General features: G+C 39.6%; 1 protein-coding gene across 2 annotated transcripts in view; it reads left to right on the plus strand.

The window, feature by feature from the left end:
• PLOD2 (procollagen-lysine,2-oxoglutarate 5-dioxygenase 2) overlaps positions 1 to 21,494 on the plus strand; it is a 56,160-nt gene that overhangs the window by 11,703 nt on the left and 22,963 nt on the right. For both annotated transcript variants that reach the window (XM_067301841.1, XM_067301840.1), the window contains exons 2-8: positions 7,099 to 7,190; positions 8,907 to 9,043; positions 13,994 to 14,157; positions 15,354 to 15,466; positions 17,116 to 17,179; positions 17,953 to 18,050; positions 20,564 to 20,665. In XM_067301841.1, coding sequence (XP_067157942.1) covers positions 7,099 to 7,190; positions 8,907 to 9,043; positions 13,994 to 14,157; positions 15,354 to 15,466; positions 17,116 to 17,179; positions 17,953 to 18,050; positions 20,564 to 20,665 — 770 coding nt within the window. The remainder of the gene's footprint in view (positions 1 to 7,098; positions 7,191 to 8,906; positions 9,044 to 13,993; positions 14,158 to 15,353; positions 15,467 to 17,115; positions 17,180 to 17,952; positions 18,051 to 20,563; positions 20,666 to 21,494) is intronic.

The following is a 21,494-nucleotide window of genomic DNA, read 5'->3' on the forward strand; positions in this document are numbered from 1 at the left end:
AGTGAGTTAGGACTCATACACATTTTAGATGTTTGTCCATGGGGTCAATTGCCTGTCTTCGGGAATAAACAAGCATATTGAAAGCTTTAATTCAAAAAACAAACAAGTTTTTTTTTTTTTTTTTTCCAGTTAGTCTTTGGTAATGGAAATTGGATCAGAAGTCTGCGGTTAGTTAGGGATGTTTAGTGTCACTCTGACTGCTACTGCTCAGTTTAGCTTACTCTGTCGCACATCGAAACCACAGAAACGAGGAACGTTTAAGAGGAGGTTTCCAGACTGAAAACACCTGTTCAGTTGTATTGCATTTTAGTGCATCTCTCCAGTGATGGAGAACATTCATGTGACATCAAGGCAAGCTAAATCCAGTCTGTTTTTGTGGAAAACTGTATCCTCTCTGTCTCCCCCATCTTGTGATCCAAAGGCCGGCTTCAGTAATTGGATAGCTTAATAATTTTACTCAAATGCATCTATGTGCCATTTCTCTTCCAGTATCTTCCTGGCCTATGCCTTAGATTAAGGCCATGTTGTCGGAGGTAACTACTTTGCTCTCCCTGGAGAATTTTAATATTTGAGCCTTTCTGTGTCAGTGTGCATGCGTGTTTATATGTTTAATGGAGGTTTTCCTCTTACACTTCCAATTCCCAAACCTTTTTTCCCTTGCCTCCTGCAACTTGTCCATTTGCTTGCTGGAAATCTTTGGCAGATTATTTTGTGAGCTCCATGTTTTTTGTTCTTTTAAGTGGAGAGGATTGCACAGATTTATAAACAACTTGCATGTTGTTCTTCCAGCGAGAAGTTCTGGGGAGGCTGTAATCTGCAGGCACGAAAGTCGACTGTATTTAATGTGGACACTAGAACACAGAACAAGCCCTATTCCAAGAACTAGAAATCATTTGTTTACCTTTATAAGCAACTAGGTTTACGGACAGGGTTAGATTTCCATGGCATAATGAAGTACCATGCACGGATGTCCTCTGACCTTACAGCTCACTCCTACTCCGGATAAGACCCCAGGAGCTGAATTTGTCAGCTCCACGGTGCATGTGAGCAATATCCTCAGTTTTGGCTGCTCTGAAGCTACTGTACAAGTGCTCGCAGTCCTTGGTAGAAATTATGTAGTAATCTCTGCCTGTGTTCATTCAAGATAAATAAGAAACATATGGGTGTGCGAATGGCAAGGAATGACTAGTGGTATTTGCCTATCTCTTTGCCAAGGTACAAGGAAAGAGGTCATTGCTACTTAAAACAGTCCTGTCATGTAAGTTCCTAGCTGAGACCTTGCCAGCGAAATCACTGAAGACAAAGGCTCTGGATAATAGTTCTAACTTCTGGAAATAAATATTTATGATGCAGTCAGATCCCTGAATGTAGCAGCACACAAGACTGAGTAAAGGAATGAGATGTTTTGGTACACCTTCATTAGGATTCCTAATACACTGCATGCGCTCTGTGTGCAGTCGTGTCTTTCACACCCTCAGTACTAAAGGGTTTACTAATTTGCATTTTAAAAATAAATTCTGTTTGTCACTGGATATACTTTTCTTGGCCAAATGCTCGCTCTCTCAGGCTTGTTTTCAAAACAGAACAGCTGTTTTTGTGAATGTAACTATCAGAAAGCTGTCCGGAATAATTGCACTGTAATAACTTCAACACCCTTGTATCTGGCATGAAGCTCTTCAGAGATTTTTTTTCATGCCTTCCTCCTGAACCTGAGTATAGGGCTTGTATTTCCTTTTTACACAGACTTCCCTTGCTTGTGGAAATAAACGCCAAGCGTGGTGATCGCCTCCAGCGAGCGGCAAGCTGCAGCTGGCAGGCTCTGGGTGCTGCGAGGGCGGCGGGGAGCAGCGGGGAGTCCCGCGGCGCTGGGGGCTGCGGCCGCCTGCGCTCTGCTGTGTTTCAGATATGTTTGCGTTTTGAGGATGATGTTACTGCTTGTTAGAAAATCCCATCGGGAGCGCGTATTCCTCTGCTCGTGTGAGGGGAGCCAGCAGAGTTGAAGTGGGTGGTTCAAGTGCACGTGTACCGGCACGCGCCAGCGTGCCTTGGCGTAGATGCTCTGAGGTGGTGCGGTTGGCACCGAAACCGGATCAGGAAGCGGAAACCGTACTGCTCAGCTAGAAGCTAGAGAAAAACTGGGAATTTTGTGGCTCGCTCGCTGGGGGGTACAGGGCCACAGTGGGCACCGTGGGCTCTGAGTAATTACAGCTAGCTTTCCACGGCTGCGGGTAGGTGGTAGCTGCACAGCCGGAGTGCTGGAACCGGCGCTGCGCTGGCCTGGGCAAACAGGCGCAACCTCTCGGCGGGCCGGGCAGCCCGCGGCTCGGCCGGAGGCGAGGGCTCCGGCACCCGCGAAACGCGAGAGCCCCCGTGCGCGTGGCGCTCCGTGAGAGCAAAGCTGCAGCCCGCAGCCGGGCCGCGCCGCGTGCCTGCAGCCAGGCTGCGGCAACGGGGGCAGCCGAGCACGTTCTGAAGTCGAAAGCTTTCTCACCTGGCATACGTTTTTTACTTGCAAAATATCTATACTCTTGGGACTTCATGGAAGTCGCTTTGGATTTGTACTGATCAGTCACAAACGGTACCACTGCTTTTGAGGGATGTAAATTGTATGTAAATATAGCAAATGAGGAATAGACTTTTCAAAGCCAATGAGGCTAAAGGGTTAAGGAGGAGTTAGCAGAGGTGTTTGATGGTCAGAAGCATGCTCTTCGCTCCCTTTCACAGGAAGAAACAAATATCTTCCATGCTGTGCTCAGTGGAACTTTGCCAGTAAGAGTGTGGTGCAGGTTATCACTTGCATCTAAATAAAGCAATAGGAGCCTACATGAATTACGTTAGTGTTTTTGTAATATTTTATTAGCTAGAAGAAAAGGGTGCTGCTTTCCTCATTTGATTAATAATACCCTATCTATATGTGCCAAGGTAACTAATTTAATACACTTTGCAGTGACTCTCCAAGCACTCTATAGACAGGGTAAAAGCATGTTTTCTCTGCTCTCTTCAGCCAGACACAGATTATTAAAAACAAACAAAAAAACCCCAAAGAATAAATTTTCTGTAAAGAAGATCTAACTCTAAATGAACTCTAAATATTGTAATAACAATTCTGCTGCACTTGAAAATTACTTAAGGACCACATGCATTTAAAATCCTGTTGTAGTGCAGCAGAGACATTGAAATAAGGCCTCTTAAAACCCTTTATCTGTAAATAAAAAAAAAAAAGAGCATTTGCAAGTATACTAAAAAGAAAACATTTCCAATGTGAATAGTACCGCTATAAAAATAGCCTCCTGTTTATGTTTTGACTTTGCAAAACTGACTCAGGCAGCCTATATATATGGCTTCATTGGCTGTAAGCCCAATACAGGATCTCTTAGTTTCATGTCAGTATAAACTGTATTATTTGTCTGCCTAGCTTTCTCCATTTTTTTATAGTCCAGGTTGAAATCCCTGTGCTTTAGCATATCTTTTACTTTCCTCCTATTCCACAAAATGCAAATAATATACCAGACTGCATAGTGAATCTTGAAATACATGAACGATTTGTAGATGGGGTTATGGTGGGTTACATTAGAAAAGAACAATAATAGCTCATAAAGAATAGGAGATATTTAGTGCTTGCCAAGCTGCACATATACATTTATTTAATATTTTTCATAGTCAGTAAGTCAAATGAAAAAAAAGCAAAGCTAAGATTAATCTGATCCAGCACAAATTTTGTCCTTGCCTCATGTTTTTAAGTACCAATTTTGAAATCCTTGACATTGCCATTTCTCAGGAAGGGGTAGGTGTAAAATATGTCTACCTCAAACCAAATTCTGCAGTTACAGTCAGTGCTTGAGAGTTCACCTAGGAAACTTTCAATAATGGACTCACTTGGCTTGGTGATGCAGTCTGGTATGATCACATTTTCCAGTTCCCTCTAATTTGAAAATGCAAGACTTGAAGAAAAAATTAATCATAGCTTACTTGTATTTCACAGAGAAAAATCTTACCCTCTGTCTACAGTTCTGTTTTAGTCATGATCTAAGATACCATGTTCTTTATCCATTCTGTGGTGACTCCTGCAGAATTACTTTAGATTGCATGACCTTTAAAATAAATGATTTTGAACTTACTGAATCACTGAAGTGATTTTGGACATGACAACGTATTATTGCTGTGTTTATGTCTATCTGTGAGTCAGTGCATTTAGGATTACATTGCACTGGAATCCTCTGCCAGGATCTTCCTGTCCATTTAAGAAGTTCTCACAGGGTTTTCTTTGGATTCTTGCTCTACAAAAGGCTGCTAGCACTTAAGTGAGGAAAAGGTGGAAGAATTTCACCTTTTAAAGTGGTCTGTCTGTTCAAAACTGTTGGGTGTCCAAGCTGAGTTGACTGAAATGTTTCAAGTATTTCCACTTTCTTCTTTGCTGTGTATTGCCTGGAAGAGCATCAGTGTAGCTGAGCAGAGCCAGCAGTTAAAATCTGCACATCTTCACTAGGGCTGTTCAGCTTGGAGAGGGGCAAAAATAAACAAAAGCAAAACAAAATTTAGGCAGGATATGAGAGGTCTGTGAAACTGTGAGTGGGAGAGAGGGCAGGTAGAGATGGATTGCTCCCTGTCTTTTAAAGTATGAGAACTTAGGGAACATAACCTAAAAAGTGTAGGAGCCCTGTTCAAAAAAACCAAAAGATTGTTTTTTGTGGGTGGGTGGATAGTAGACACATGGATGCTGTCACTGCTTAACGTTTATTATCAGTTCAAGGGATGACTAGGTAAGAACAAGGTTGAGAAATGGATCGAAAGTTTCAGAATATATAGAAACTGCATCCAGTTCAGGAAAACCCCTGAAACTGAAAATGCAGGGAGGCTGGTAGAGTAAGCACAGAAAATATTGCATGTGTTTGCTCTTCCTTTTGTATATGCTTATGGCTGCTGCTAAAGATGAGCTAGTAGACCCTTGTCTGACCCTATTTGACTGTTCTTGAAGGTGACCTGTTGACTAATGCTGAATCTAACCCCTATTTCTGGGGGCTGACCTGCTGGAAAGCAGATCCCCAGAGGTGGAGCTGGGGGTCCTGGTGGACAACAAGTTGACCATGAGCCAGCAATGTGCACTTGTGGCCAGGAAGGCCAATGATATCCTGGGCTGCATTCGGAAGAGCAGAGCCTTGCCAGCAGGTCGAGGGAGGTGATTCTCCCCCTCTACTCAGCCCTGGTGAGGCTGCATCTGGAGTGCTGTGGCCAGTTCTAGGCTCCCCAATACAAGAGAGACATGGAGCTACTGGAAAGAGTCCAGTGAAGGGCTACTAAGATGATTAAGGGACTGGAGCATCTGTCATATGAGGAAAGGCCAAGAGAGCTGGGACTGTTCAGCCTGGAGAAGACTGAGGGGGGAATCTTATCAGTGTGTATAAGTATCTGAACGAAGCATGTATAGAGGACGGGACCAGACTCTTCTCAGTGGTGTGCAGTGATAGGACGAGAGGCAACAGGCACAAACTGAAAAACAAGAAGTTCCACCTGAGCATGAGGAAAAGCTTCTTTACTGCGAGGGTAACAGAGCACTGGAACAGTTGTCCAGAGAGGTTGTGGAGTCTTCTTCCTTGGAGATGTTCAAAAGCTGTCTAGACACAATCCTGGGCAATGTGCTGTAGGTGACCCTGCTTGATCAGGGGGATTGGACTAGATGATCTTTAACCTCAACCAACCAACCTCAACCATTCTGTCATTCTGTGATTTCAGTGGAAAAAATATTAGTGTCTCCTGAGACCAGTCTCCATAGTTTGCCTACTACAGCTATAGTAAATAGGTTTAAATTTCATTGGAGTTTAGAAGACGTGTTTTTCTGTTAGCCTGCAAGTTATCTCTGTGCTCAGCTGTTTTTGCTAGTTCTGGTTGATTGCTCGGAGGTCCCTCTGAGGTACCCTGGTGCATGGCTGCAGAGCGTCACATATGTAACTAGTAAGATGCCCTTTCTCTACAAAGAAAGAGGGAAATGGAACATCTTCTAGTATGTTAATTTTGCCAGTGTCAAACAAAACAAAATGGTAAGCAGCGATTGACTTAAATACATTGATGATGAAGCCTCACGTGTCCGAGGGCTGCTATGTCTGTGTTAGTGAAAGAGGTAAGGATTAGTGGGAATGTTTTTCACAGCAGCCACCTCTACTAAATGTTACAGTGCTGGTGAAAATAAACGCAGCAGACTTTCCCTGAGAAAGTGAAGCAACAACAGGCACTGTGTCTGGAATACCCATTAGGGGCGATTAATTTTACTTTCCGTAAGAATTGATCTCATGAGCTGTGTTTAGAGAGCAGCTGTTACTTGAATTTGGACCAAATTGGGGAACTGAAATGTTCTCTGGGATCTAGGCTGGTCTGACTAAAATACTTGCTGTTGGATACGGGTCCTGTGTTTTTGATAGCTTTGAGTTATGTCTCTCAATTATGCAGCACATTGGATAGGGCCTGGAATATGAAAAGGAAATTGGTTGTGAAGTCATTTGCTTGTATGTAGTAAATGGGCAAAATGAGCACTGGTATAATTTATAGACACCAGCTTCCGAATAAAACAAAAGGCCTCACTTTTTTGTCTTTGCCAAAGGGCTTAAAACTACTAAACGCAGCCTGTTTGGGGACCTGTTTCCACTGGGTTTTCCATCCTGTTTTTTTTATCAAGAATATTAAACTTATTGTCACTTCACCTGCTGTTGCTTTTAAGAGTTGTTGAAGTTGGGTGAAGTTCTTTAGTATCATTCAGCCATGTCATAAGAGGTCACAGGATTAGCTCAGACCAAAGAGTAATATGCTATTTTGGTTTTAAAGATTCCTTCCTGTCTAGCAGTCATACTAGCTTTGTTTTTATCTCTTGGACTGATTATTTATATGATGTATATATTTCTGTGCTTCCTCTTCCTGAGGGTAATTTTAAATACAGGATCCTCATCCTTTGCAGTTCCTTGTTTGATGATGTCTCAGGATTCACCTCCTCTCTTTGAATAGGACACATGCAAGTCATAAGGCTCCTTGGTCCAGTGCTGTTCAGCATGTTTTTGTTATAAACTGTGGCCTACAAATATATTAATGTGTTCCCTTTTTTTCCTCCCTCAGATAAACTATTAGTTTTTACTGTGGCAACTAAAGAAACAGATGGTTTTCACCGTTTCATGCAAACTGCAAAGCACTTCAACTATACAGTAGAGGTATTGTATATTTTCATACCATAGTCATACTACACAGCCTTGAAAACAGAAATAGTGCAATAGTAACTGTAGTTGCATTAGCTTGCTTACCTATTGCAGTAAGGTAAAAATTACAGAGTCCAGAGGTGGCTGGGACACCTTGCACATGTCCTTGCTGGTGACCCTGCTGGTGGCCCTGTCGTACGCCTGCCAGCCCCGCTCTGAATGTGCAGGGGAGGGGGCTTCCTCCACTGCCCTTAAATTATTCTGTGGGTTAAAATTACTGTGATCAAGAAGAGTTTGGTTTTTTCCTTAATCTCAACAATTTCTGGATTTATTGTTTTATTATTATCAGTTTTGCTAGTTTTCCCTTTTATTCCAAGCAGTCCTACATCCCTTTGTGTCCTCAGTCATTTATAGGTTCTGACATAAGTTATCATATAGCCTTGCTTTTCAGTGCTGCTTATTTGTTTGAGTAGTTGCACGAATACCTCTGTCAGTTGTACTGACAGTACTAAGAGTTGACTGTCAGTCGTGCTGACAGTCCTCGGGCAGCCGAAAAGGCTTCGTACGTCCCCTTACTCCTTAAACAAGGCTGGATCCCTTCTGCGGCAGAGGGAGGATCACAGAACTAAAAAGTTTCATTGTGTTTTCCAAGAACCTGTAATTCTCTGAGAGGACAAAACATTTCTGTCACTCTTGCCAGTCTTTTCTGCCTTGCTTCGTGTCTACATATGTCACGTCCTGAGGTTGTCCTCTGCGTGACCTTGGGAAAAAGGGAAGGCCCTAACTTTCTTCTAAACTTTCCCCACAAATTGATCCTGCAAGAAAAAATCCAGGGATTCACAGGTTGCATTACAATTTTTTTTTGCCTATTTAGCAGAGTGTTAAAACTATAAATAAGAAAGACACAAATTAATTACACTTGTCCCCCAATGATTTCATTTTAGAAACAATTTGGGTTTCTGTAGTTTGATTTCTGCCACTGAACTTGGAAGACTGAGGAGTGAACCTTTCCTAGTATATTAATGCTGTATTAAAACACCCTAGATGCCTCTAGATACAGCTATTAGCTTTGCAGATTTGTCCAAAAAACCATGTAATTATAGTTCTTCCAGATTTTAGAAGCTACCAAAAAAAAAAAAAAATTATACTATTTAAATGCTCAAACACCACAAAAAGTTTAAGGACTTTTTTCCTTTTTGAGAAGTAATTCACTTGGCTAGGGAAGAATTTTGTTCAGTTGGTTTTTAGCAGTCAGCTGTAAATTGGGGAACCTACTTTCTACTAGTATAAAAGTGTTCTGGAGAGATTTAAGAAAGGACTAGACCTTGCAGTTTTTATTAATATCCTATTACCCCAAGCTCTCTTATGCGTCCTGTTCCTAAAATTGTTGTATCGACTGTTAAAGGTCTCATTCCGAATGTTTCTGTTATACAAATTTGGAAACAATTATTCACATTTTTTCTTTTTCTAAAGGAGACATGTTTGAGTAAGTGGTGGTTGAAGGCAATTGCTCGATTCTTATTTGGTTAAGAAATGTCTCTCTCATGTTTTTGAAATGATGTCATTGTGCTGAATACTGCTTCAGACATGGAAAACTTAAGATGTTAGAAATGCTGGCTTGCTGTGCTTTAATGTGTTGCTTCTGCTTTAACATCTGTTTTCAATAAGGGTCTGCTTTGAAAAGCCTCATGTTTTTGGGTACAAGCAAAAAGTGCTTTTTCCTTGTTGCAGGTACTTGGAAAAGGTGAAGAGTGGAAAGGTGGAGAGTTAGCTAACTCTATTGGCGGAGGGCAGAAAGTTCGGCTTCTGAAAGAAGGAATAGAAAGCTATGCTGATCAAGAGGACTTAGTTATAATGTTTGTTGAATGGTGAGCAAATCTGGCCTGTTGCCTTTACATTTTACTGTAGGTGGGCTCTCAAGAGTAGCTGCTGTGACATGCTGAAAGTTGCATGCTGATTTTCCTCTTTGTTTCTTTGAGAGAATTTGCTTCCATTTTTCTCCATTCATAAAAAATATTAGATTGCACTTGGAACAGTTGTTAGGTTTTTAATGAATTTACAAATGTAAGAATTGTTCATAGTGCAGCTCCCTCGAGGAGGAAAAACAAAGTTATTAGGAGCTGACAGGCTTTTGGGCAAGCGTTTACCCTTTCTCCGATCCATTGCCGTAAGAGCAGGATGCAGCTGCAAGGTGGGAGTGTTTGTTCCTGCAACGACAGCATGATTAGAGTAGCTAAGAAACCAGCTTGTGGTTGTCAGCAAGATCTTCCGCCTTATCAATAATCAGAGCGTGGTCACAGCTCTAGGAGGATACCCGCAAGGAAGCGAGGGGAACCAGCCTTGAATCGGACACGTAAAGGGTTACAGCCCGAGGCATCCTTGGGGCGCCAGCTTGGTGCAAGCTCGGAGAGTTGCCTGCACTGCTTGCACTGATGTTCACAGCAAGTCGTTCTGGAGCGTGTACTCCCAAAGTCTGGTCCAGGGTCACTTTTAAAATTTTATCTGTTGTATCCTACCTCAAGTAGGAGGTAGAGCTAGAAAGCCAGTGTCTAAATCATCTTAACTTGTTTAAGAAAGGCTTTATAAGGAAAATGACTTAACTACTCAATATTTTCTGTGCTGTACTTAATTAACATAAAAGTAACATATGGTTTGGAGCTACGTGTTCAATTTTTGAATTCTTATTTTTGTATGTAATTGACTTGATCAGCAGTTTTTCATTCGGTAAGTGGAAAAAGTATCTTTATAAAAGTAAACTATATTCAGTGTTTGTTCATACAGTTGTTCTATTGGTCAAGCCATAATTGAAACTTTTTTAAGGGTCATTTTAAGGATTATGCTGTTTTTAATTAAGGGCTCAGCTGAAGCAAATATCTCCCAAATGTTTGTTGCTTGCATTGAGGTGTTTGTGTTTGCAAATTTATTTTCCTGACTTCTCACTGTTTTCTCCCTGTATGGACAAATATGCAAATTGGTTATCAGTTTGGGGATAGCTCAAATTCTTCTCCAAAACAGGTTGTTCTCTCCAGGGACAGACTGTCTGATGGGGATGGATGAGAGAGTGCAGAGGACAGTGTATGTTGTAAGAAAGATGCCACATTCCATCAGGCCGAAGTGCCGCTCATTGTAAAAATCGCAGAATTTAAAGTCTCTCAAGTTCTTGAGGAACATAATCCCCTGAAAATTTTGATTTAAAGCTAATAGAACTGATTCCCCAAGGAAAAAAAAATCATTTCCTTTTGTTAGTCTGATTCTAGCAATATGCTTTGTTTGTAATGAGCATTTTCATTTCCAAGAATCCTGGTCTGTAAATGTGATGCTCATCAATGTAGCAATAAGTTTGGAAAGATAAATATAACAAACTTCCTTCCTTTTTCAAGTGTTTTTCATTATATTCATTTGGAATATTAATCTGGATAAAAGGAAATGTCTTATTTACTTGCTGTAACTAGTCAAATCATTTCTAATGAACTGTTAACTTAAACTTTGCTTCTTGCTAGTTTTTGAGCAGTGTTTCACAGTTATGAGAATAGTTGGAGATAATTCACTTACTCCTTTCGTGAACAGTTTGCTATCTATGTGCAGAGAGCGATGCTACTTGCCTATCAATAGAATACTATTTAAATTAGGTGTGCTTTTGAGGTGTGCTAACTACTGGTTTACTTCGGACCATTTCAGATTAGCCTGGCTGATGGTCAGTATAGGCAGGACTAAAATGGTTGATGCTGTAACTGTACATCCAAAACTCCCACAGCAACCCATATGTATCCTGGCAGACTTGACATCTCTCAAAAATGTTTTTTAAAACATTTGCCAAAAACTGCAGCATAGTTACCTTTTCTATATACACCTCAAGCATTTTAAGATGATCCTGGTGTGGATACAACATGAAAAATGCTAGTTCAAAATGGTCATGTGGCCTAACAGTCCGCATAAATAATATGAAATCTGGGACCTGGCTACTGGTAAACCCTTTCTTGTTTGTAGTTTGAGCTTTTACTGCTATTTTAGCTGTATATGCTAAGTGTTGTTGCTCTCAAAGTTGTGCATGCAGATTTTGCCCCTTCAGTTCTAGATGATCTAAACCACTGTTGTGATCTGCCAGCCCTGGTGGGGGAACAGAGGACAGGGCCACTTCCCTGCCTCAGTGAAGGGACCGGGATGGGCCCATTCCAGCCCAGAACGTCTGCAATCTCAGAGCTGCAGGAAGTGGAACTGGAATTGTGGAAACTTTCTTTTTTTTGCCTTCTGCTTAATCAGAAGGATTTATGCAAAATAAATAAAAGAGCATTTGAGCTTTTCCAGCTTGCAAAGACATCCTGCCTCTTGCTGGATATATCCTTATGAAATTCTCCCTTCATGAAATTCTGAAGCCCTGTTCAAAATTAGGATGCAACAAATCATGTGCATAACCCATACCAACAGTTGTGCTGGAACCAATTCTGAGATGTTCTCAGAGGTATAGACCTAAGGTGGATCTTCCCTTACTGCAGAAATTCCCTGCTATACGTAGTATTGCACGTAATCTGAAGTAGCGGGTAAGCAAGGCAAATGATGAACCTCCAGGGTTTAGCTTGGCCCTAGAAGTTGCCTGGAGAGGAAAACAGGAGCCTTATAAAGCAGCTAAGGAGGTGACTGGCAATGAGGAGCAGGAGGCTAGTGGAGTTCCTGCCCGTGGGAGGTGGTGTGGTAGGCTTGTCTGAGTCAGCACCAAGCCTGCAGGTCACCTCTTTACAGGATAGAGCCATGAAGATTAGTAGAGAATGTAGGTCCATGATGGATTCATACTCCTGCATAGTATCCACTAGTGTGTGGAGTTTAGTGTGTGCAGTTTAGCTGCTCTGAAGTGAACTCTCTACAGTGCTTTGTATTATAAACTGTCCTGTATTAAGTAGCATATCTCCTTCTCAAGCAGAGACTGTGGCTAGCACAGCACGTTTCTCAGCTTTGGCTTTCTTTTACAGAATGACAGTCTTTGGGAAGCGATGTTCCAGGAGTTTTTGGTTCCTTCCTGCAGCTGTAAGTCTTTGCAACAGCAGCAGCACAAACATGATGAAAGAGAAGCACAGCCTGCCATAAGCTATTAGGTTAAAGCCGCAGACAAATCCCCATTTTTGTCAGCAGTCTTCAACTTGTCTCCTGGTTCTTGCTTGTTCTTAAGGCTCATTCTGGCTTTCAGTCTACCCCAATTTGAATGGAGAAGTGAGGGAATTATATTTTTGTATATCTGGGCAGAAACAGGCAGTTTTTGCAAAACTGGAGAAGCTCCAAAATGTACAGTATTATTTTTTTTCATAAGCTCTGCTGCCAAAGTTACAGAAAAAACAAAACAGTGAGAGTTTTCAGAAACCCACTTACTTTATATAGACTGCATAACAAACTTCCTCTCCAGAGTTCATACTGTGCTCTGTGGTGGAAATCTTCTTCCCTTTCGCATTCAGAAGCCAGCTGTTCTTCAGTTCTCCTGGGCCAATTGCATGAAGTGCCCTTTGGAGAAAGGGCGTTTTAAATAATTTCCGAACTGAAATGAGGAAGTACTGGAAGTCAGTAAGGGTTGGTCTCCTGACATTATTGCTGAGTAATACATTGCCCTAGAAGAAGTTGTGTTCACTGCAGAGGTACTGCAGTTGAAGGTACTACAGTCACTACAGTTCATAAGAACAAAATCTTGATCAAAAGAAGGAAAGTTTAGCCTGCTAAACTATTGCTTAGACCTTTTGATTTGGTAGGTGTAACATTCCTCTGCCCTGCGGGGCAGCCCTATTTCAGGAGTGTAGAATAAGATTATACACATATTCAGATGAGGAAACTGAGGCTGAGATGCTACCATTAAATCCTGATATTTTGGCTCTCAAGCCAGAGCATGAAACCATGACACAGAAATACTGGAATCATGTCACAGCAGATTAAGCTATGTAAAATGAACCTTGAAGTGGTTTGTGCGTTAATGCTTTTGTATGTAGATCTCAAGTACAAAAAATGGGACCTTTTATAAGAACAGTTTAATCATTTATACTTGTTTTGAGGTTTTTTTTAGAAGCATTGATTTAGATACAGTTCGATAACATGAAACCACTAGGTTTGTGATGCTACATTCTTACGTGACCGTTGCCAAACCCATCTGTGTTTCTTTCTGTTTTGGGAGAGTATTGATCCTCAGCTCTGCATTAAAGAGAACTTATGGCTAACTGCCATTTTTAGAGATGAGCCCTCCGCCTTGGGTCTTAGTCCTCGGTGGGAGTTTGGAGTCCAATTTGATGAATGCGTAAAGGCAGAGGAAGATTTTATGAAGCGCCTTCTGAGTTCTCCAGCAGATTAAAAAGGTTGAAGCAGAAGTCCATGTATTGTGGGAATGCAGCACAGTTTAAATTTATGGCTAAGTACACTTTATTGAGAAATATCTAAGTACATACTCGATATGAGTTTTCAAAAGAAAGTCTGTACCCTTGTGGTTTGGAACAAGGTCATCTGGTATTTCCCAGTGAGAGGAACCAAAATCATTTTTCAGCCCCACTCTGTTTCAGCTGCTAGGCTTTTTTGTTTGTTTTTAAATACATAAACACTTTTTTAAAGGGGAAAATATATTTTTACTCAAAATACATGAAACCTAAAAGTCAATTTCAGGTGGACAAAAAAAATCTGAAGGAAAAAATGCCTAAAATGTGGAAGCTTCAGACAAATGAATGTAAATAGAGGAGAAATTGTGTTGCATATCTGCCTTTCATGTTGAAAATCTGAACAATGCAACCATTTCCTGTTTTGAACACAGAAGTGTTAAAATCAAACTAATCTACTGGGCATCTTTTCTTTATTTTCAGCTATGATGTTATCTTTGCGGGAGGCCCTGAAGAATTGCTAAAGAAATTTCAGGAAGCTAATCATAAAGTAGTGTTTGCAGCAGATGGACTGATTTGGCCAGATAAAAGGCTAGCTGACAAGTATCCTTTTGTCCGGAGTGGAAAACGATTCCTGAACTCAGGAGGCAAGTGTGACTCTTGGACACATGAAACTCTTGAACTTGAACATGGCTAACTTCTGTTATCTGTTTTATATATTTGTATGTATAATTGTTCTTGAACTCCACAAGTGCAAAATTGAGGTTTGGATTGGTGGTTTTTCTTTTTTTCTTTTTTACCTCTTCAATAGCTGCTCTTCCGTGCTTCAGAATACATTTCCTTCAAGAGTGTTTATTGGCAATAACATTGTGAAAAGCATGTAAATCACATACAGCTGAGGGCATAACTCAGCCTTGTAATGAAGTGTTGTGCAGGAGTCACCCAATCGCCACCAGCTGAATCTGGTGTAGAAACAATCTGGACATACAAGCCCAGTCAGAGAATTAAGTGCTATTTATAGGCACAATTTATTAGCAGGGGCACAGAATTTCCTAATGTGGCCACATTGTTCTTGGGGATCTCTGCACACAGTATAGATGTGCTAGGAACTCTGTCCAACTCATCAGCATAGCTTGAGGAATCACTTCCAAGAGAAGTGTGAATTACTCCCATTAATCTCAATGAAGTGTTAGTTCTGGAGTCCTTGGTCCTTTAAATGCCAGCTTTGTTAATAATTTTGCAGCTGATTAATACATGCATCCATCTACATTGTTTAACTGTTTCAGAGTGCATTGCATAGCTTTTCCCAGGAGTTCTGGTACATGGTCCTTGGCAGTGTGCAGATCTGGGAATGTCCCCGTTTCTTTCCCTCTCTTCTTTCCTCACCTATCCGCCTTGTCTTTTCTGTTTTGGCTCAAACGTGATATATATCAGGTTTGAGCTGAATTCCCTTTATGGTTCTGGCAATATTAGATTTCTCGCTTCTCTGCCAGCAGGAAACGATTGATGAAAATGAAGCTTTTTTCCATAGATGGACTTCTTTCTCAGGAACAATAATAGCCCAATCTCATGGTTTGGAGTTCGCAAGACCATCCCAAACAGATTGTGTATTCCTATTTTTCTCTTAAAATAACATTAGTATTTAAGTAACTCTTAATTTTGAGCTCTTTGAAACATAACTAATACATATCACTGCAAGAAAACGTGATTTTTGGAGCCAAGTTGCATGAATTTTACTTTTCCTTTGCTGGCACCGAACAGTTGGAATGAAGTCCTGACTGGTGGAACAGCATTGGCAGAATACTTCTTTTTATGGAAATAACTTGTGTGTGTGATATTGCAGGATTTATTGGTTATGCTCCGTATATAAATCGTATTGTACAGCAATGGAACCTGCAAGATAATGATGATGACCAGCTGTTTTACACCAAAATCTATGTTGACCCATTGGCAAGGGTAGGTAGTGACTGGCTTTCTCATTTCTTTCTGCTGAAGTAACATGTTGCTCCTCATGAAACATCAGAAGGTAAAAACAAAAGGAATGCTGTCTCTTGCTTACTGCCTGCCATGCTGACAGTTGTGTTTGTCCTCCGGAGGTTCCTACCATCAGAATGATGAACGGGTTTCAGAGGGCTCATGACTTGAAATATTATTTCAGGCTGTCTGCAGATCCAGGCAGGTTGTGCTTCACTGTTAGAAATAACAGCTCTGAGGTATATGATCAGACACGTTCATCTCCATGAGAGTCCCACGTACGCTGCGGTTTGACAGCCAGAGAATGTGGCACTTTTCCAGGGTGTCCCAGAACTTTTTGCCGATCCAGTGTTTTATATTTTGGCTTGCTGCCATTTCAGGTCCTGCCTGCAGCTGCCTCTGACTCTTCAGATTTTTATGCAGAAAGGTTCAATAAGACTGCATTGTAAATTTTTGGGGGAGACTTCTCTATACCCTAGCTTAAAAAAGTTCTGTGCAGAGTAGCAGGGTGAAGCACAGTGAATGACAGAGGCATGCCCCTGATGCTGAGAAAAGGGCTAAAGAATTAACAATGTATTGATGCAACAACAACTGGATTTAGAAGCTGATCCTGTAGATTTTTGAGGCTGATTGTGAACATTTGTGTGCTTAAGGGAGGTGTGAAGTCTTTGAAATACATACCCTGATTATTAAAGTGTGCCTGAAACATAGGGCATGTTCAGCTCCAGGTACAGAGACATTTGCATTGGCATTATGCAAGCTAAATCAGGTACTAGATATGCAGTTGAAAGGGCAGGATGCAGAGACGCTAGAGCTGACTCTGCACCAAAGTCAGAAGTAATAGATGAGCTGTCTAAGCAGAGAGTCTTTTGGACAAAAAATGTGTACCTCTGCGCAGTGCAGCACTGACAGTGCTGCAAAATGTCTTCATGGTGCTAACTTGGAATCCTATACTCTGTTTTAATACTCTGATTCTCAGTATGGTAATATCCAGAATTGTAGAATACGTAAGGAAATCTTGGAAGATCAAAATAAAGTATGTTATCTACATAAGGATTTTTTTAATGTATTTTAGAGGCTTTGATTGACATCTTAAAACTTTGGTAGAGCAAGGTACGTTAAATAAGAATGTAAGTAGGACTAGGCATAATTTAGTACAAGAAACATGTTTTAAAGCCACTGTTACTTTATATTTTGACATGATATGTAGATTTAGCTTTTATGTTTCTGAAACCTTAAAACGCAGTGCATTTTGGTTTAAAAACTGCCAGTATGCTTTGTTGCTTGGCCAAGATTTTTTAATTCTTTCTTTCTGTATTTATTTATTTTAAAATAAATCACAGATTTTCTTTGGCTTATACTGCCAAATTGCAGTTTCTTTGGAAAGTCATGACCTATATCCTTCAAGTTTAGATAAGGTTTTTCTAGTTATAAAACCAATCACTATACAGCTGCACCAGACAGAAATATAGAAACACTTGAACAGTATAAAATTAAGAATTATATCTAAAAGTATACAAAATAACATGGTTTTGCCTGATTACTTGCTGTCACTGCGGTGTAATTTGTTGCATTACAGTAAAAGCATTGGCTTTTACAATACCTCACCATCTTTGCTACTTTTATTTCAGGAACGCATTAACATTACTTTGGATCACAAATGTGCAATTTTCCAGACCCTAAATGGAGCTGTAGGTAAGTATATGATTTGCATGTTTTGTGTTTTATTACCTGTAATTGCCTTAACAAATATGCTTGTTTGTTTTAAAGAATTATTTGTATGGGCAAACCTGATTAGCAGATTAATCACAGGTTGTCTTGGTTTAACATTAATCAGTTTCTTTTCATTGATGAAACATTTGATTTAAAATAGAAGAAATAGTTTTAAGTAAATGAAGTTAGCGATAAATACAAAGTTAAGAACCATCTTTCCATCTGTCTTTCACAAGCATGATTATAGGAATAAGGATGGTTATGAAATTGTATTTTAGATGTTCCTAAGCAAGCAACTATATATAAGGAGATGGGAATGAGGAAAAATGTGGAATTGTCTTTAATTGTCATGAATTTAAATTGAAAAAGCCTCCACTTTTTGTATTTTTGCAAACTCCCTTTCTTACCTTTAACCTTCAATTATAGAGCAATGGCATATTTAGATCAGATCAGTTTGATTTCTCAATAAATATGCTTTGTACAGGATTAATTTTATATTTTCTAAACAGATGTTCTTCAAATATTAAAGGATGCTGATGGTAAACTCCAAAGTTTAATGTAACCTCTTTTGGTCTAAAGAGTTAGCTTAGAATTCAAGATTTATTAAAATAAATAAATAAATAAAAGGATAAGTAACATTAGTAATAGCAGCAATAGGGCACATTGTTTCAGCAAGAGTTTAGAAAAGTCTGAAATTTTAGCTTTCGCCCATAAACTGTATCTTTGCCTACTGTACAATTCTTCTTGATTTGCAGATGAAGTTCTTCTGAAATTTGAAGAAGGAAAAGTAAGAGCTAGGAATTCCATGTATGAGACATTACCAATCACCGTTCATGGAAATGGTCCAACTAAAGTGAGTGACACCTTTTTTTCTTCAAAGACTGCAATTTTAGTAACAGCAAAAACAATGGAGAAGCTTGAAACAATCTTAGCATACCACCACTGCTTATTTCTAATTGATGTTAATAAGAATTGCAGGGATAAACCATTCTCGTAGGTCTCTCCCTCATGTTATTCTGTTGCCATTGTAACTTGATATCAATGCAGAAACAGCTCATTCTGCTCCCAAATTCATTGCAGCAGTGGGTATTAGAAACAAATAAGCTTATGTTCATTTGTTCGCTGTCCCAAAACCATTCTTGAAACCGTGAACTAGTGAAGAATGTCTCTCTGGTTATTAAATGCTAATCAGAAGAGTAGATTTTTAGGGGGAGAGAGATTTAACCTACAGTCACAGGCTGGGGTACAAAACAGAAATGTATCCAATCCCACCATAGACCTCATAAAGTATATATATTGCTGGCTTGTATTGTTGAATCTGCAGTGTCTTTGATCATTGCCTGCCGAGTACCCATGGTTCACTAACTGTGGGACCACAGTGGAGCTCTGTCTGCCCTGTGAAATTGTTGGTTTGGCGGCTTTGCTCCATTTATAAGGATTCAGTGGTCTGAAGGACCTGGCACAGTCCCTATGGGAGGAGGAATGGCTGTATTTTGGCTATGTGGCAGTTGCGCTTTTTGTCATATGGCAAAGTGGTGTCACGGCGAACCATTTTTGATTGCCCCCGTTCGCTAACGGGCGCTGCTGCTCTGCGAGCTCTTCTGAGCGCATGTTCCTTGTGGTAGCTCGTGCTTTCCAGAAAAGTGCCTCCCAGCTTAATGGGGCTAAGTTTGCAACTTGTATCGATATCCCAGTGACTGCCGATTCTTAGCTTTTTGCACTCTTTCATCTTCTAAATTAGTGAATATACTACTGTTGTAATCTGTTTGACTTGTAATTACTCAGTAGTGGTGAAATATATGACCAATTTCTTCCATGTTGCTTCAATTTATTTGCCTCAGTTTGAATGTCAAATTAGCTATCATCACTGGCTTTGCTGACTTTTTGGCAATGAAAAGAAAGGTACTATATTTTGCAGTTGGGTAAGTGGTTTAGGTTGGAACTCCTTATACTAATCCACAAGCTATGCTACATTAAACGAAACTTGATTTCTGCATGTAGTTAATGTTGCAGTCTACCTTGACTCTTAATGTTGACCATAAAACAGAAAGATTTCTCTTTAAAAACAGAGGAGACTCTTACTATATATCATTTTGTGTGTTTGTGTTTAGATTCGTCTGTTTTAAACATGGGCTATAGTTAAGAGCACATTAATATGAAGATATTGAAAAAAGTTTTCACTAGTTAGTAAATAAACTAACACTAAAGTAATTTCCAGAATCAACTCCAAATTTAAGTTTTGTGTTTATAAGAACTTCCTGTTTTGTATAAAATCTCCTGAACTTGCAGATTAATAAGTTACATTAGTCAGAGCCATTTTTTTTGAAAAGGATACCAAGTTATATGACACTTCATAGGGTTTTTTCCCCCCTTTTCTTTTGGTTTTTACCCTAGTGAGATTTTTTTTTTTTTGAGAAAACATTTTTATGAAACGTTCTTCTAGATTTTATTGTACATCTATGGAAGTAAGTTCAAGAATTCTATTTATAACCTGTCTAGAATGGTTTTCAATATGCATGAAAAAAACCAAAAAATATATGTTAAAATGCAAATTGAGTACTGGACTGGCGTGTTTTATTCCTGTGTAAGATGCCACTCTATCCTTCCAGTTTTTGATGAAGGCAATAGAGAAGGAAAGAGCAGCAACCTTCTCTCAGGCAGACCTTCCACAGTGTAAGAGATCTCTTAACCATTGCAAAAGGCAGTAGAGAAGAGTGAAATTCTGCACAATCCAGGAGGACATGGCAGCCCAGGCAGCCCATCGACAAAAAAAGTACATATCTTGTTCAGTGCCAGTTCCAAGTCTGTTAAGAAGCTAGATGCTGTTTTAAAACATATCCCACTAATTGGCCTCTGAATCTTGGCCTAGCTTGCCAAAACAAAAGCTTAAGTCCAGTCTGCTTTGTCATCTGGATATATATCTTCCATGTTTTCTATGGGCCTTTCATATGGCCACCCTTTATCTTTTGTATAAAGTGTTGATGGTTCTCAGATTCAGGAAGAGAATTAAAACTATGATCTTTTTTTTTTTTTTGGCTTGAAATTAGGCACAATAGCTTGCGAGAGCTGGATGATCTATAGACTGTGGCCTTGGAAGTCAAACAGGCATTTAGTTGGTAGTTTTTATGCTTGCAACGATTGTTTGGCTGAACTGAAGCCAAACTGAATATCATCTATATTGTGTAAATAAAAAGAAGAAGAAAAAGCTTTTAATTCCTGCTTTTATGTTTGTTTTATTTTAGATGAAAAGATAGTACAGTCAATTAGGTATAAGGGATTCAAAGGTTAGGACTGACTTCCTTAAAAGTTACAAATCAGCATTTGCATTCACATTTTGTTAATCTTAATTGTTCACTTGTTTACCAGATTCACTTGAATTATTTGGGAAATTATATCCCCAATGCTTGGACACGGGAAACTGGATGCAGTATTTGTGATTTAAACTTGCTAGACCTATCAACAGTAACGGTAAGAATACCTCTCAGTATAACAGAACCCTTTTGAATGGATTTGATAGTTATATAGTTATTTCCGTGGCAAATGTCTGCAGAATGCATTGTTATGTTTCATGTAAACCTTGGAATATATATATGTATTTTTTGGTATGTGAAACTGTAAAGAGAATTTCAATTTACTGGAAGTATCAATAGTTTTAGAAATGTTTTCATACTGGCTGCATTTTAGTATAGGTTTCCCTGTTATTATTAAAAATACCCTAAAAAGCCCTCCTTTCTTATTTCTATTCACTGAGGCTCAGTGGATCATTTTTGAATTATGCAAGATTCCAATGAATAAGCTGAGTTTCTGGGAAGCATGGAAGCTCTTTAAATACTGTTGTCTTTTTATGTGAAGATTTATACAAGACTAGGATATGCAACAGTTTAATACTCTGTGTTACAGATGGAGATCAGCAGTTACCTGTAATATGATTACAGTTACTGGTTCCTGAACAGGCTAGAGGAATAGTCACAGCACTTAAAATTTTTACTGCTTTACCTCGTGAAGGGTGATATAGATACCTGTATTGTTGTATATGCAAACATATATCTGTATAGTAGGTCTGATGTAATTGAGATCTGATATCAGTTCACAACATTATGAATTTTCATAGGACAAACATACACAGGTAGGTGTGTGTGTATCCAGTTTTTAGGAATTTATTTTTGCTCTTTGGCTCCAAGTATGACATCTCCAATGTCCTTACGTATTTTTCAGTTTGTACTAACACATTTCAGACACAGTATATGCAAAGATCTACAGTGTAAAAATATAAGACTAGGTATCTAGACATTAAGAC

This window comes from Apteryx mantelli, chromosome 9 (genome assembly GCF_036417845.1).
Source record: "Apteryx mantelli isolate bAptMan1 chromosome 9, bAptMan1.hap1, whole genome shotgun sequence".
Lineage (NCBI taxonomy): Eukaryota > Metazoa > Chordata > Aves > Apterygiformes > Apterygidae > Apteryx > Apteryx mantelli.